This window comes from Pagrus pagrus (assembly GCF_965226575.1).
Source record: "Pagrus pagrus genome assembly, chromosome: 23".
Taxonomy (NCBI): Eukaryota; Metazoa; Chordata; class Actinopteri; order Spariformes; family Sparidae; genus Pagrus; species Pagrus pagrus.
This window is the reverse complement of record NC_140205.1, coordinates 12174666-12191207: the sequence shown is the minus strand read 5'-3', so window position 1 is coordinate 12191207 and position 16542 is coordinate 12174666. Positions and strand designations below refer to the sequence as shown.

General features: G+C 41.2%; 2 protein-coding genes across 6 annotated transcripts in view; one reads left to right on the top strand and one right to left on the bottom strand.

Moving 5' to 3' along the window:
* ccdc146 (coiled-coil domain containing 146) overlaps positions 1–7705 on the top strand; it is a 52662-nt gene extending 44957 nt beyond the window's left edge. For all 5 annotated transcript variants that reach the window (XM_084346414.1, XM_084346413.1, XM_084346412.1 and 2 more), the window contains 5 exons: positions 2745–2855; positions 3009–3146; positions 3644–3769; positions 5327–5449; positions 7089–7705. In XM_084346414.1, coding sequence (XP_084202540.1) covers positions 2745–2855; positions 3009–3146; positions 3644–3769; positions 5327–5449; positions 7089–7292 — 702 coding nt within the window. In that variant the 3' untranslated portion in view covers positions 7293–7705. The remainder of the gene's footprint in view (positions 1–2744; positions 2856–3008; positions 3147–3643; positions 3770–5326; positions 5450–7088) is intronic.
* A 4097-nt stretch (positions 7706–11802) lies between these two features.
* The window catches only part of gsap (gamma-secretase activating protein), a 38713-nt gene continuing 33973 nt past the window's right edge, over positions 11803–16542 (bottom strand). The window contains exons 29-32 of the mRNA XM_084345834.1: positions 15371–15432; positions 13355–13459; positions 12100–12196; positions 11803–11914 (exon numbers count right to left, since the gene is read on the bottom strand). Of these exons, the coding sequence (XP_084201960.1) occupies positions 11814–11914; positions 12100–12196; positions 13355–13459; positions 15371–15432 (365 nt within the window). The 3' untranslated portion in view covers positions 11803–11813. The remainder of the gene's footprint in view (positions 11915–12099; positions 12197–13354; positions 13460–15370; positions 15433–16542) is intronic.

Here is a 16542-nt window from a genome sequence, read left to right as displayed (position 1 = left end):
ATCTTCCTCTATCTGTCAGCCTTCTATCAGTCTCCTTGTACATCTGCTCCACTCTCATCTATGTCTCTGCCGTTCAGCTTATCAGCTGCTTACTGTCAGCTTTGTCAGCCTCTTAACTTTTTTTCTGCCCTCCCATCTGCGCGTCTGCAACTTTAGCCTTACAAACACCCCTATTTAATCACATGGCAGTCATACTATCAAGTCGAAACTTGAGTCATATGACGTTCAGAGAGAAGCGTCTTTTAAAGGGGCTGAACACTGGAGTCTGTTTAAATCAGGCTCACTGTCTGTTTGCATAAGAGAGGCTTCATTTGATCTCTTCCGCGAAAGGAGGGAAGCTGGGAATCATCACTTTGTTCCACGCTGTCTTTCAAGGCCGACACGTAAACTCTCACATTAGATACAGGCATGTAAACATACACGGGTGCGTGTACGTACACACACTGTATGGTTGAGTGGAGAGGAGCGCTTGTTTCATAAGCCAGGTCATGCCAGATCAGACCGCCTGTGTACAACATTTTTTCCACACCCTGTTTTTCCTCCTCAACTCCTCCCCGCTCCTCTCTTTACTCTCTGCTGTCGATCCAATCGCTGCGTCTTCACTTATATTCTCCGATCTCCCCAGGCGTCTATTCATTTCTTTTTCTTCTTCTTTTTTGTTTCTCTCTTCTGTCATCTGATCTGTTTTTTCCTCCTTTCTATTTTCTGCTTCGTCCTTTTTATGATGCCTGTCATGGCTTCCTTGATCATCCCAGCTTCATATATTTTCTATAAAGACTGCCGTTATTTTGATATAATGGGGCCATGGGTATTTGCATTAACTTCCTTGGTGAGATGTAGCTACTTTAATTGCTCATTTCTGTCTGCACACGTTGAGTCTTCTTATTTGTCTGTCTCTTTAATCTACATGAAATAGTGAATATCAAATAGAAAAATGGCAAAGTGAATTGGGAAAACGATGATTCTTCTCTTTCAGTGAATGTGTAAAATTATTTTTTCAATTGGTGGATTGACCAGTTAGGCAAGAAAATGACGGAAAAGTTGAATAGTCGTTAGACCCACAAGCCCTAGTGCCCTGTAAGGGTGAGAAAAATACTAATCCACGTGACATATGTATTCAACTATGTCTTTTCAAACTTCAGGAATCTGAAGATATTTTTGTTTGTACAAAGCCGGGACAAACAGCACAACTTTGTCCTGACTGTCCTTCAAGGTTAACACTGATACAAACTGAGAAAAGCAGATAATCCTTACATTGAAGGAGCTCGAGCTGTTGTAAGTTTGGCTTTTTTTTTTGATCGATTCAAGCTGTGAAGTTTTATTGTAAAAGAAATGCATTTCATGTGTCCTTGAGGTCTAATGCTTGGAGCTCGAAAATTTCAAACCTGCGAGTACAAACAAGACAAATGCAACGGCACGCAAAGTTGTGGTTACTGCTTGTAAATTTGGTGCAAATCCATTGGATCCACACAACAATGGCAGCACAACTTTAGTATTTTTATTTGGCTACTAAATGGAATATTTAGATACATTTCCAAGTATAAAAGGGCCGTAAAATAAAATATATAATGGCTCTTGGCATATTCGGATTTTAAAACGACTGGACAACAAAAAACAACATGAAATGTTTGTCGCAGATCGGATCAAAACCACATTGGAGGTGGTTTTAAATACGATTCAAGTCAGATTTCTACAGATGTGTCTGGACACTCACATCGGATTTCAAAGTGTCTTCTGCGTCACTTGTCCAAGTCCAGAGCGATTGAAGAGAATCACAGTGGCTACAAGACAGAGAACAAAGTCCATGGACAATCTTGCTGTGTACATCCATTGGTTACTAGCTTCCAGTCTTCTTCTTCTCTGCCTTTGATGGCGCACTGCTGCACTTTTAATGCGTTCCCGCCACCTGTAAATTAGTGGAATAGTGTGGAACCACTGGCCAGTAATGTCGATTGTGTTTGTATGTGTATCCTTGTTCGCCGGACCAGACAAACAAAACGAGGGATACGCTAATTAATAGACTGGTCCACAGTGCTACAAGAAGTACACCGCAGGGCATCTTTTAATTAAACTTTTAGATGTTAATTTTCTAAACAGCTAATCAATAAATCATATCAGCACTACATTTTTAACTTGCGCAACACTCTCAACTCCTTATTGGCAAGCTCGTGTCAGCTAAAGGCCTGAATCTAAAATGCCTGCACTGTCCTTAATTTTAAAGTCTTTTGTCCTCCTGCCTGCTTTTTGTCTCTCTCCGCTCTTTTAACTCACATTCTTCATGCTTTCCTTGTGTATCCTCCTTACCTCCGCTTCTATTTCTGTTGTCTTAAGGGGTGTCAGAATATTAAAAAAACCCGGTCCCTGTGGTGTTTTAAATGTTGGTTTCTTTCATCACATTTTGTAGCTGACTTGTCACCTCGCTCCCATATAGGCATCACATTCAGCTGAGAAACATCATTGTTTAAAATCCCCTGTGCAATAAGCATCCTAAATGCCTGAAGGACAAGGTCCTCAAATGCAGACTAATTTTAGACGTCTTACTTTTATACTTTTGTGTTGTTTACTTATTCACTCGTGGCATGCTGTCCTGTGGGAAATAACTATTATTTCCATTACAGTGCCTCTGCGAGTACAGTTTGGCCTGGATGTACAGTTTATATTGTACTGTATATGTCAGTACACTATATTTGTAATTACAGTCTTGTGTATTCTTGTTTTTGTCTCTAATTCTCTCTGTTTGTCAGTTGTCAGAAGCCCGGGACAAGACACTTGAAGGTCTGAATCGAACAGTCGATTACAAGGAGCTAAAAGGCAAAGACCCCTCAACTGTAGAACTGGTCAAGAAGATTGAGCAGGTACAACATTACAGGAGGTTGTGTGTGTTTGCATTTGCCATCCAGCCCCATACATGTTTTCTATATAATGAATTTAGGTCATATTTCCTTCATAATGAGTGGTGAAAATACATGAAGTGAAAGGCCGTAATCATTGTGTTTCTTTGCACGCAGCTCGAGGTGAATCTAGCAGAGAGAGAGAGGCAGGTGCTGGAGAGAGAACTCCTCGTGGACCAGGTGACCCGGCTATCGAAGCCACTCAGCGAGCAGGCGGAAAACTGCCGACAGGACAGACTCACGCTGGCAAAGCAGGTAGAGATCCACTTGCACACGGACGGAGACGGAGCTCAGCTCGTGTATGAAAGGAATACACACTCAGATTAACATGTAAAGACCCTAGTTACGTTTTTACCAGTTAATTCACAGTTCAGTCCCTCACAAACACGTTGCTCGAGGAGCATGTGCGGTCCATGTGAGGAGCACGCAGAGTGGGCATCAAGGAGTTCACCGAGCATTACAATTTCCTCAATGCCCTGTCTCCGTCTCCCTCTTCCTCTCTCCTTGACTGTCTGTATTTCTCTCTCTCACACACCAATTATGAATAGCCTCAAGATCGGGGTTCAGTTCATGTAATAATAATATGAATAAAGTGTGTAACCAAAATCTAAGCTCAAAAGTCAAACTTACAGAATTAGATGCATGCATTTTGTGTTTGTGCACCTAGAGGTACAGTGAGATTAGAGTGGAACTCTATGATTAATATTGAATAACATTGGTGTGAAATTCTTCTAATCTGTCTGTGTCCGCAGCTAAACGAGTTTCGAGCTCACATAATGGACACCAACCAGCGTCTGATGGCCGTCTCGGCAGAACTTTCCATGAAGCAAGCCGCTGCTTTGTCTCTCGAGCAGGAGATCAAAGAGAAAGAGCACCAGGTCAGATCTGGGCCGCACATTCTCCCCTCAGTCTCCCACTGTGTTTCCCATTACGCCTGTCACTCTCCACTGACCGCGATCGAAGAGAGCAAAAAGTGTCTCGATGATAATTTCTCACTGTGTCCCGTCTTTCACCTCAAACCCATTTATTTTTTGCTTGTTTGCAGAGTAAAACAAATCAGGGGGTGAACACAGGGAGGTAAAGTAATGTTCAATAATCATAAATGAGGGGAAAAAACTCAGTGGGGTTCAAAAAAATAAAACAATGTCGATGAGGGTAAAAGAAACGATGCATGAAAAGCAAATGAGTTATCGCTAACACAGAAGATGAAGGAATCAGGGTTCATATTTAACAATGCAGAGCATTCACAGACACTGATGGTCCCACAGCAAGCAGTTAGCTGACTTTTTAGGAAAGAGTCATGTCTGCAGAAGCTTTTTGTAGTCCTTTTGTGTCTCTTTGTAGTTGTTTTGTGTTGCTTTTTTGTTGTTTTTTTTACATCATCTTGAAGTCATTCTTGTTGTTGCTTTGCATCCTTTTATAGCCATGTTTTGTCTCTTTGTAGTTGTTTTGTGTCTCTTTGTTGTTGTTTTGCATCATTTTGTAGCCATTTTTGTGTCTCTTTGTAGCTATTTTGTCTCTTTGTAGTTGTTTTGTGTCTCTTTGTTGTTGCTTTGCATCTTTCTTTAGATGTTCTGGAGCTTTCAATCACATCTAATGATCGTCCTCCACAGATACGTTTCTGAGTTGTCATGGGGATATAGATGTTTTTTTCCGAACACTTAAAGAAAATGAGAATAAATGAGAATATTACAGTAGGTTAACAATTTTTAATCCTCTTCTTTTACTGTTTAAAGATAACCGATGTCAGTGTATTTATCCACAAGCTAAATCCATCTGCTGCTTCTCACCCCTCCCTATTGTGGCCGCTAAAAATGCGAAAGGCCGTCTGTAGAGGCAGCGTTTGGTTTGTCTTTCCTGGGCTATTGTAGAAACATGGCAGTACAACATGGTGGACCCCATGTAAGAGGACCAGCTCCCTCCGTAGATAAAAAGGTCATTCTAAGGTAACGAAAACACAAGGAATCTAAGTTATAGGTGATTATACAAAACATAATAATGCATATTAAGTTCTGTTACTGCCCCTACATCCGACACACTGGACCTTTAAAAGAAGGCAAATAGCCATCAGCTAAATCATCATTTAAGCATTTTAGATTCTGACTATGATATGAGCAGAAAGTCTCACTGCTTTCTGTCTCAATAAAAAATTCATCTACTAAAAATGAGAGGATTTCCCACATGCTTTGTAAATGTTTCAGAAGATGAGTGTTAATAACCTGAAGAACCCCTGCAGCTGATGTACGCCTTCAGCGCTGCAGACACAGCTACAAGAAGAAAAATGCAGAGGCATACGTTTGCCCAAATTCTGACACTAATACGACCATCTGTTTTGGGGGCGCAGTGAGAATTGAATCGAGCCAGGAGGGTGCAGAGTGGACCGAGTGATAGGAATACAAAGTGAATGTTTCCTCGCGCTGCCCCTGTGTTTCCAGATGGACAGGTGCCAACAGCAGCTGGAGCAGGGCCTGCCACCGTGCCCCGAGATGGAGGAGGAGTGGAGGAGGATGCTCCGAGACAAGAAGAGGAGACAGAGGGACAAAGAGGAGAGAGAGAGGGTAAAGAAACACACAGGCACACACAAAGATCACTGGTCGGGAATTGATTAAAGCGCTGAGGAGAAAGACAAGAAGATAGAGTGACAAAGAAAGAAGGAGTCGACGCGGGGCGGGAATCGATTAAGATTCTGAGGGACAATAGGGTCCGCTGTGTACCCGAACATGCACACAGTGAGACGGAGAAGCGAGTCGAAAACTCTGTAGGAGCTGCAATAGTTTTCACCACATGCACAGGACAAAAAGGGCAGACTGGCTGACAAACAGAAGTCGAGGCTGTCTGCACATACAGGGATCAGCTGTGTCTGAAACCAGTCCAGCTCTCTGCAGCATGCCGCTTCTTATCCTCATCTCTATATTCTCATCCTGCTTACAGCCGCTGGCCCACAAACCCACAATACCCATAAAAACCTGCAGAAACTGAAATATGTGTCGTGTGTATGAAGAGTTGAAAGGTTTCCCCTACTTTTCTAGTCCTTTCAAGTCTCTTCTTAAAATGTAAATGTGTTTCGTTGAACCCGATAAGACAAATATGTTTTTCCCTGTTTATGTATCGGCTGTTCCAGCAATTTTTTTATTTTTTTTTATGCATTCCTAGCCATTATTCCTGTTTTTGTGTGCGCTCCTTAGATCACATGCCAGCGGATAAACTGTTCATATGCATGAGAAAATCGCCATCTCTTTGAAGTCTCTCTGAGATTTCGGCACAGTTCATTTGCATGCTGTTGTGGGGTGAAAGTCAAAGGGAGGACTGTAAGTGTCATGAGGACGTGTGCACACTGGATGGTTTTTTTTTATTCCTCCCCCCAGCAGGCATCCGCCATGGTTACAAATTGATACATCAACCATATTGGGTTCAAATCAATTCAGTCAGCTACTGTCAGAATTCGATTAGACGGGGAAAGAAAGTTTCTATAATCCTGTTTTTTTATGTTTGTGTGGTTAAAGTGTTTACTTGTTATCACATAATAAGTGCTAACTAATTACAGCCTTGTTAAAAAGATAATTGTATGATAAATGTATGTATCTCTCTATCTTTAATACAAATAGTACTTGAGAAAAAGTGTCACATATAAAATGTACTTAAAGATACAATATGTAAGAATTAGCCACCTGTTGAATTCATATGCAAAACAAATGTTTTCAACTAAAATTCTTACATATTGCACCTTTAAGTATCTTGCAATAAATTATACATATATTAACATGCATGTCGGATAATTAACGGATCTGATATTCAACTATTTTCTGATTATTGGATAATGCAGAATACTAAGAAAACTAGCTTTAATTGGAGAAGCTCAGCTTGTTGTGTCTAGGTATTATTTTATTCAAAAAACATCCTGTATAACAAACCTGGAGCATCTTTAATATAACTAATTTCTCTAATGTTCTCGATTAAAGTTAATACGAATAAAAACATGATGAAACTTTAATCAGCCCAGTGATTCTGAGCTCAGGCACTCAACTGTACACTGGTGCCCTTGCATTTGTCTTAGGAAATTAAAAAAAAGAAGAAAAAAACAATATTAATGATTCCATTTTCATGATTAAAATTCAAGAAAATCAAATTTAAACCATTTAGTCCAAGGTCAGGAAGTCTGACATCAAATATTAAAACTGTGTGTGTGTGTGTGTGCAGCTGGCTGAAGAAGAGGAGTGGATCCGGTTGCCTAATGGAGTGTACACCACAGCCGAACCTCGTCCCAACGCGTACATCCCGCAGAACGACGGCGCTCTGCCTCTGCCCAAACCCTACGGAGCCCAGGCCCCCTTCAAACCCTCCCAGCCTGGAGCCAACATGAGACACATCCGCAAACCAACGCTCAAACCCTTAGAGATATAGAAAACATCACGCAGGTTTTCAACACGTCCTCCAGAAACATGTAACTTCAATTAACAAACTAAGATTTAAATGCGTATTTTTGATTTTTAAAGATGTTTTCTTCATTTCTATCAGGTTTATTGATCTTTCTCAGTGCTGCTCCCTCCTCCTCCTCCTCCTCCTCTGCCTCTTGTGTCCTGTCCAGCATACCACTGCTGTTTTGGTCATGTGAGTGTGAGTGTGTACTTGTGGACTCCATCTGGTTGTAATTTGTTTCCTTTTTTTATATTTACTGGAAAGACGCTGTGTACACTCTTGCTTGCAGTAACACAAAATACTGTAGAAGAGTGGAAGGGAGGACAGAGGACACAGGGGGGATAAAATGTGTTTGTGTATTGTTACATCATGTCCACCAATAAAAGGCTTTGTATGTATTTCTGTACGCAGCAGCACATCATTATCGTCTTACAACCTTTCTCTTAAATGAGATGAATTAATTCACACTCAGGGACAGTGGAATATTTCAGCGTATTCTTAAGGCTCGTTTGCCGTTTCATCCGCCGCACTCGTAATCTCGCAGCTGATGAATGAATTGCAATGGGTTTAAGCTGTAAGCTGGGCTAAGAGTGCCTGAAATGATAAATGTAAATACAGAGAGGAAGACCAGGCAATGAAAGAGCATAGAGAATGACGAGAGAGGAGAATTTTAATGAAGAGGAACGAGGGATGGCGGGAAGAAAAGGCGGCAGAGGGAAAAAAATGGATAAAGTGGAGCTTTAAATGAGGTGGGAAGTTCAGAGGTGGTTATTTGAGCGACCAAAAACAGAGTCACTTGCTTTTGAAGCTTCTAAAAAGTTACCGGAAGTCATCGTATGTGTTGTGAGCGTGTCTTGAAGCAAGTACTGTACCATGTGTCTATTTAAGTAGGCCAAACCAAAGTTCATAGCCACCATTACAATGATACACCTGTGATGCCCAGCTTCTTCTGTACGTATGCAGTTGCTCAGGGTTCATTCAACTCATTTGAACACATAAAAATCATAATTTGATCAAAAAGTATGGAGACATGTTGGTGTTAAGAGGGAAAATAAACATTCAGATAGACTTTGGTGTGGTTAACAATCAAAATTGAACTGTTGAAAAGAATGAGCTAAAAGTGAGTCAATGGATGTGTAGTTTGCTAAAAATAAAGATTAGCCTGAGAACCTGAATAGATTGATTAGTTTAAAGTGGATAGATGATTGAAACGGTTAGCTAAAAGTAGCCTAGGGGATAAATGTTTAATAATTAGCTAAAAGAAACATATAAACAGATGAAATAATTAGTTAAAACTGGACAGTTAGCTTACAGTAATGGATAAACTGATTAAATAAAAGTATGTTAATGTATAAACAGTTGGAACAGTTCAACTAAATATAACAGAAACAGTTGAAATAATTGATAAACATCGCTTTAAGTAACGGATAAAAGGTTGAAACAGCTGTGGTTAAATAGCTTTTATCCTAAGAAATAGATGAACTGTTACACGATGGTGCACTTGAACTCATCTTGAACTGATCTGATGGAAAAGTTTGAGCACCACCGGTGTAAGCTTAGTTTGCAATGCACAGTGTGAGAGCCAACTCCTTTAAAAAAGGTTCAAGGCGGCGGCAGGTTGAGTTTATCTGATTTTAAGGCAGCCCTGTCCACCCAGTGATGTGATGTGTGTGTGATCATCCACCGCAAACTGATGGTGAGAGCTGTCAGATAAACTTAGCCCCTGACTGTTTGTGCTTATTAGCTGGCTGCATAACACTGACTGCATAACAGAGTGTGGAGGAGGCAATCAGGTGGGGGAATGAGCGATTTATTTACATTTTATAGAGACATTCCCCAGAAGAGAAATAAATCAAGACGGCTGTACCAAGGTGGTACAGCACATGGTTAAAAAGAAATTGTGCAATTTGGCAAATGTGTATAAAAGCATGATGGGTGTGCGTTCTAGATAAATGTGACTCAGCGTGTACGATGACTGATGCTGAGTTTATTTCCGTGGAACTCTGCTGAGTCTGTCCAAAACACTCAGGAGTTGTCCAGAATGAAAGTGCCCACTTCCTTCTCTGCACAGCTTTTCAAGCTACAACCTATTGGACTGCGAGTGGGATCGTTTCCTAAATTACCTCAAGGCTCGACAGTGCAACTGGCTCGCGACTTTTCAGGGTTCAAAGAAAATTCATCGGAAACAACGTGTGCCAGGACCTGTTGCCACGGAGCTTCTCTGTACACCATGCTCTTCAGAATATAAGACAAGAATACAGTGAACTTGAAAAAAGAAGTATTTATTCACAATTTCATTTACATAACTTTTGTGTAAACAGAAGAAGCGTGACTAATCCCTTTTTATTCCGAGGAATGTTTTGTAATATCTCAAATAATAGCATGACATGATATGTAAATAATTTCCTGTGTTTAGTCTAAGACGGTGCCAGCATTCAGACACTTCGAAAAGGATGGTGAACACATGCCACACACCCACACAGCACCACTACCAAAGAATCTCTCTGCTTACAGTAAGCGCCCGCTCATGATTGATGGCACATGAGCAGGATACTGGAAGCAGATGTTAGGCGTGTGTCTGTGTGTAGGAAGGCTGAGTCACGTCTAAGTCTTCTCCTTATTACTTATCCTGTGCAGTCTCGTTTGATTTTATAGGTTGTAAAGCATTTTGTAGACCGATTTTGCAAAATAAAGTTAGAATAAAGTTACTGTCTGCCATTTTCCTTCATTTATAGGGCTGGGTATCAGTACTTTCTTAGTACCAAGTGTAACACATCAAATATCTTGTCAGATTTATATTCTTGTTCCCTTATTCTCTGATCTTTCTGGTTTGTAACTAACATTAGCCATCATAACCTACAGGTCATACCAGACTAAGTAAGGCTGTAGCATCCAAACCCATAAGTGTGCTTTTCATTTGTGTAAGTCTGAAGAAGTTATTTAGTATCTCCAATCTCACTTTAAAATCAAGATTTAGCTACTTTCAGACTATTTAAGTTGGCAAAGGTTGCTCGTTGGACAAATCGAAATATTTTAAAACCTGGCAGATACATTTGTGGGAATGCTTGTTTATATGTCTCAACACATGGTATCATTTTGACCAACAACTATCTATGAGTAGTCCCCTTTCAAATCACAATTAAGCCAATTTTGTACGGTCACTTGAGTTTACACAATGCTTAACATTTGAGAAGTTTGGCTGAGAAATATATGTTAATAGTTCTCAATAGTTCTCTGTAAGGCATTATTCTGGAATGAGAATTCCTTGTTTCTTATAATAAAAGTTGAAAGGGTGACCTTTAATCGAAATTTAGCTTGTTTCAGACTATTCTAGTTGGCCAAAGTTCTTGTACGGTTGCTTTTGTCAAGATTTGAAAACTTTGGGTTTTGTAGAAAAACACACTTATAGTTCTCAAAGTAAGATAACATTTTGTGCTGTGTAGAACAGATCTATACTTACTAAACGTACCAGAAGAATCAAAACATCTGAAATGAAAGCCAGCCCTTTCTGCCGATAAAAGAGCCGGCAGCAAACTTTCTTCTGAATTTCCTGAGCATTTCAGTCATGATCCTGATATTAGGTTTGAGACAATTTGGTTAAATGTATCCGCATCTCAGTTGTCTCAAAACTTGATAATCCTCTTTTCTTTGAGAACTCAATATGTAGACAATTAGTGTATTTCCTATGGAGAGTAATTCAGTTTACAACATCTTAATATCCAGTCCTTCTAAGTGCCACTTGGTCTCACCGAGTTATTCAGCTGCATAGATTCTGTATAAGTCATTGTTAAAATCAGATTTAATGCAGAGCAGCCACTGACCGACAATACCAAGAAGCTCTGTCTGTCGAGGCTTTTGTCAGCATGTAATCAAGTTGATGGGGTGCAGCAGCATTACAGGAAGCACAGGAGGATAAACAAGTGTGTTTGATTTATAAATACCGTTCGGCGTATTTGACATCGACATTCATAAATTGTTTGAGAGAAAGTGGAGACGTTGTGGAGAGAATTGTTAAAGAAATACGAGTTCGTATAAATAGCTGCCTGCAGTTATTGATTTTCACTCAAAATCGAAAAAGTATGTTTCTCCAAATTGAATTAAAGAATCTAACTGTGTTCCCTATTGTGTTTGATTTTACTCTGTTCGTCCATTGTCGAACTGTGTAAAAATAAGGCGCTGCATTACATCTTTCTCTCTCGCATCACATCTATTTTTTTCATCCGCCCAGCCTCCTACTTCATCTTTCTTTTCCTGGGCTTCTCCACCCATCTATCCCTCCGTCCCACCCTAATTTGTCATCAAACTGTTGTTTATGAGAGCTCTGCCTTTCAATCTCTTCATTCATCTTTCACTTCTCACCCTCCATCATCCACCCACCCGTTACTTGTCCTCAAGGCCCAGTCAATGATGACTCTTCTCTCAAACACATTTTCCCCCTCATCTGATTCCCCCCCATCCATCCATCCCCCTGTCCCTCTCCGCTCCTCCCTCTCCTATCCCCATCCTTCATTTCTCCTCAAAGCCCAGCAGTATTAGTGTCTGTTTCAGAGCTGTCTCCTCCACGAACCTGGCGTCCACGTTCTCCTGCTCCTCGAAAGGGTTCAGAGCTGCAGCAAAGGAAGAGGAGTTAGAGAGAGATGCAGCTTCTTATAGCACACCACAGACAACCACACACTTCCTTTCTTTCTCCTTCACCGCTGAGTTCTGACCAAGCACGCACATAAACACACAAGCTCTGTCTTAATCCTCCAAAGGCAGGATACACACACACACGCACACGTTCATACACTACCTTGTTCCTCTATATCAGAGAGTATTTTTGCCAGGTAGGTAAGAGGCAGAAACTCAGGTCTGAAGCCTGGCTTGTCTCTGCCGGTGAATGCAAATCCCTGAGGAGGAAGGAAAAGCAAAAACATAACTGTGGGTTCTGCAGCTTTTTCCGGCATACACACACAGTCGAGACAAATCTGCAGCAATTCTAGATACTGCTCACCTTGACTCACTCGTTTCCTCTTATGGATAAAGTTGGCTGCTGTTTAACTTTTAAGGGCAGCCATACATTCTTAGCTGTCACTGCATTGGAGTGCCACTGGCTCTCCATGCCAGTGCGCTGGCCAATTAGCTGACTAAAAATGGGCAATAGCATCAGGAAGTGATAGATACTGCCTAAGCTGTATAGCTGGGGTCATTGTTTAAATATATTTAATGAAGAAGGCCCAGAAGAACTTTTTTTTCTGCAAGTGCAACACTGCAGAAAAAGGCCCCTTTCTGTGGAGTTAACACTTGTGGAAAGATTACTTCAGATCAAAACTGTGGTTACAGTGACAATACCTCCAATCTAATTTAGCTAATTTAACAGAGCCAAAGGGGACGCATTATTATACCGTAAATGCTTTTCTTGCAAGACACTCTGCGCCTCCTCTGATTGGCTCGTATCTCTTTTTCGACAAGAGAAGGAGAGAAAGACACAAGACGGGTGCCCTCTTCTCATAATTTATTTATTTTTAACACAAACAGCCAGGGGCGGAGCTGACACAGCAGATTCTAACCTACTCTTTCCCAGTTAAACACACCGACCTCTTCGGTTGACGCAGCGAGTGAGTGAACTAGTGGCAGCCCACCCTTTGCCTGTCCCCTTTGCCTAGCCCGGAGACACTCCGGATACTCTGGAAGATGAGTGACCCTGAGGAGAGCAGCTCAAAGAGGTTGATGTGTTTACTGGGGAAACTACAGCTCATAAACCGCTGTATCAGCACAGCAAGTAGAACAGACACAACGAGAGCTGACTGAGTTAATGGTTTTAGTCAAGTGTAGAGAACCCAACCATCAAAGACAACCAATAATAGGCGGAAAGGGGCGGGTCTTAGGTCAAAGCACCGCTGTGGCGAACCTGTTAGCATGGCAGTGGACTGAATAGTGGAGTAAATATTTAATTTCACACTCATTTCTTGGAGATTTTTTCCTATTGCTTGTTTGCTAGTTGCAGTGCTGTAAGAGAGAAGAGTATCTACTCCGTGCAGCATGTGTGTCACACTGCACTGCTTTACCTTGTTTTTGTTGTGTTTCTCCAGCAGAGTCCTGACATAATCTCTGGAGATTGAAGCTGAGCTGACAGGATGGTCCCACATATGGTAAATCCTCTGCTCCATAGGCTACACACACACACACACACACACAAACACACACAATAGAGTTTACATTTTAGGCATGTAGCGAATGTTGTCATGATTAAAAATTATCCCTGAAGCATGTGAACATCTGTTCCTTTCTATTTTGCCAACTGAAACTCCAAACCATTATAGAGGAGTTGACTGCTAATGAGGGCTTCCAGAGAAACCTCATTTTTCAGCGCGGTGAAATGAACACCATGGTCATAAATAACACTTAAGCAAACAAAGATTACAGGTGTGACTGACGGTACCCAAAGAACGCAGCTTTTCCTCAGGGCTACTGTCCAGCCTCAAACCTGCTGCCAAGGTTATAGAGAAAAGCTGCTCAAGCTTGAATGAATCATTACGGATTGTGTAGAAATCAGTGGTGAGGAGAACCAAGTTTAGACAAGCACAACCAGGTACTCTATACAAGTCACGTACTGTATTTGCAAGCAGACATGAATTTTGTCAGCAAATTCAGTTAGCTACAGAACATGTACACCTAGCTGTTACTGAGTTTAAATATTGTACATACTAGTATAGTGCAGGGCAACCTGTTTTAGGAAGTTTGATATGAAGCTTTACCTCAACAGCCGTACGCACAAAGGTGCATAATTCCACCTTTGATGGAGGGGAAATGTAATTTACTTCATTAACGTAAAGAGAGGAGATGGAACAAAGAAAAGACTCAAGAGGGTAGCAGAAAGAACTGGAGTCTCTGGTGAGTGCTGAACTGAGTCAGATGCCGAAGTGAAGACAAAAACACGAAGACACCCATGACCAAACTCACGCAAATAACGTAAAGAATAGTCAACTAGCTTGTTAGCCTCAGCAAGCTTGGTAGCTTTTAGCTAAAGGGTCATTTCTCAGTAGGCAGGCTTCATTCAGCTCGCCTCAGCTCCAATCACTCTCCAACCTTTTTGCCCATTTTTGTATTATCTGCAAGTTGGGCACTGCCAAGACAGCGACGGCCAGAGCCACCCACAGTGAGCTTCACAATGGCTCTTCAGAAACCAATGGGTGCCGCCACAGTGGCTGTGTCTACGATTTACAGTCGATGGGATAAACAAACACAAAATGGGAATTATGGGGGTGCTGGCTTGGGTCAAGCGATTTGGCGCAACACCTCCTGTTTTCAAACTCTGTGGGAGTGTGTGTGTGTTGTACCTGCTAAATCTCTCCTGCCTGCCAAACTCACCCAACAAATGTCTGATGGGCAGGAAACGGAACAGAAACACTAAACACTCAACATTCCTCTGATCACAATGCGGACGGAACACAAACACACACACAGACACACGCACGCACACTAAGCTACACAAGAAATATACTGTTCCCACACAGGAACACGTGGATGTTACACAAGAGTTAGGGACACACATAAACACACAGACTCAGTAGACAACTACCTACACTACCCCTTCCCCAACACAGACACAGACACACACACACGCATACACACATACACACACCAGCCAGTTACACAAGTGCTTTGTGATTGGCTTGAGGCTGGCTTGGGGGAGATGAGACCTAAAATAACTTCAAACTCTTAATTGGACCAGAATGGGAAGTTTGGGGAGAAAACCATTCGAGAAAAGATCAAAACTTCCTCCTCATAATAGATGAGATTATAATAGCCTCATGCATTGTTGTACTCCCGGTACCGTCCAGGCTGAGAAATTCACCTCGGCCATGTTCTGGTCCATTTGCACACTCCACGTCTCATGATTTGGACAGCTGATATAATGCCAAGGATTTATTTTGGGAGCTATTACGCCAGAAAGAAATGGTTGAGTGAGCTCCTTTAATCTTTCCCTGTTAGATAAACTAATCTAAACTCTCCTGGCCCTGCATAAAAACCTCATATCTGGCCACACACGCACACACGCACTCAAACACATGCAGAAGTACCTCAGGGAGTCTCTTAAGTATGCTGAACTTCAGTCTCTCGTTGGCATCACTGTTGTCCAAGTCTAGACACAAAGAGAGAGGACAAGAGAGGAGACATGGTGCTAATTACTCATCTCACATGGGAGGACACATAATGCCATGTAACACCTTTACACACACCTCTCTATTGTACTGTCTATGTAAGTTGATATCTCAAAATCCTTTGAAAGGAAACCTGGAATTAAAGAGTTATTATTTTCTTTTTCTTGAGATGCAACAGGTTAAATAAACACAAATAAAATATGCTGATTTCCCTAGATACAAATAAAGCATTGGAGGGATACTTCACCTGTATATTTTATTCATGTTTCGGCAAACAATGCTTCAGAAGCAGATTCTTATTTTGGCTTTAAGAAATTCAGTAAGGTGGTTTTTTTTGGTGTTGCAGTGAGATTCATTAGTTCAAAAAGAAATCAGAGCAGGCAGCATCCTGACATCCTTTGACCAGGCAGCTTGTTTCAGCAGCACATGGATGATTCCCAGTTGCTCAAAAGCTTTACGGCACCAAATATTGGCAACATTACTGCAGCTGTTGCACCCTATAATAATTTTTACTTAGTTATTAGCCATGCTACCAACGTAGCCCTATGTCTGTCAGCTGGTAAGTGATCATTTTGGTCCAGACTGAAATATCTTAACAAATATCAGATGAATCAAAGTGAACGGACCTCAGTGTTTCCAAGAGAATAAGTTGTAATGATGTTGGTGAACCCCTAGCGCCATCATTAGGGTCAAAATTTTAGCTTGTGAAATACTAATGACATTCCACGCTAATGATGTGCTAAAATGCTACACGCTAAACATAGTAAACATTATATACACTAAACATCGACATGTTAGCATTGTCATCATGACTACCTACTGGTGCATTCATTTACCTCTGAAGTTGAAAGTTGGAGCTAGGAACGATGTCATACACAAGTTGACCACGTTCCAGAACAACAAGTTGGAATACCAGTGCTAGCCAGGTTAGCCACTGTTAGCAATACCAGTTGATAACAACGCATATCATGGTATTCTGTGCATAAAAACATTGAAGCAACATGTCCACAGAGAGAAATTGGACAGTACTGTTTGTAAGACTGATTTAATGAGACACAAATAAGACGGAAGGGCTAATAAACAACAACTGT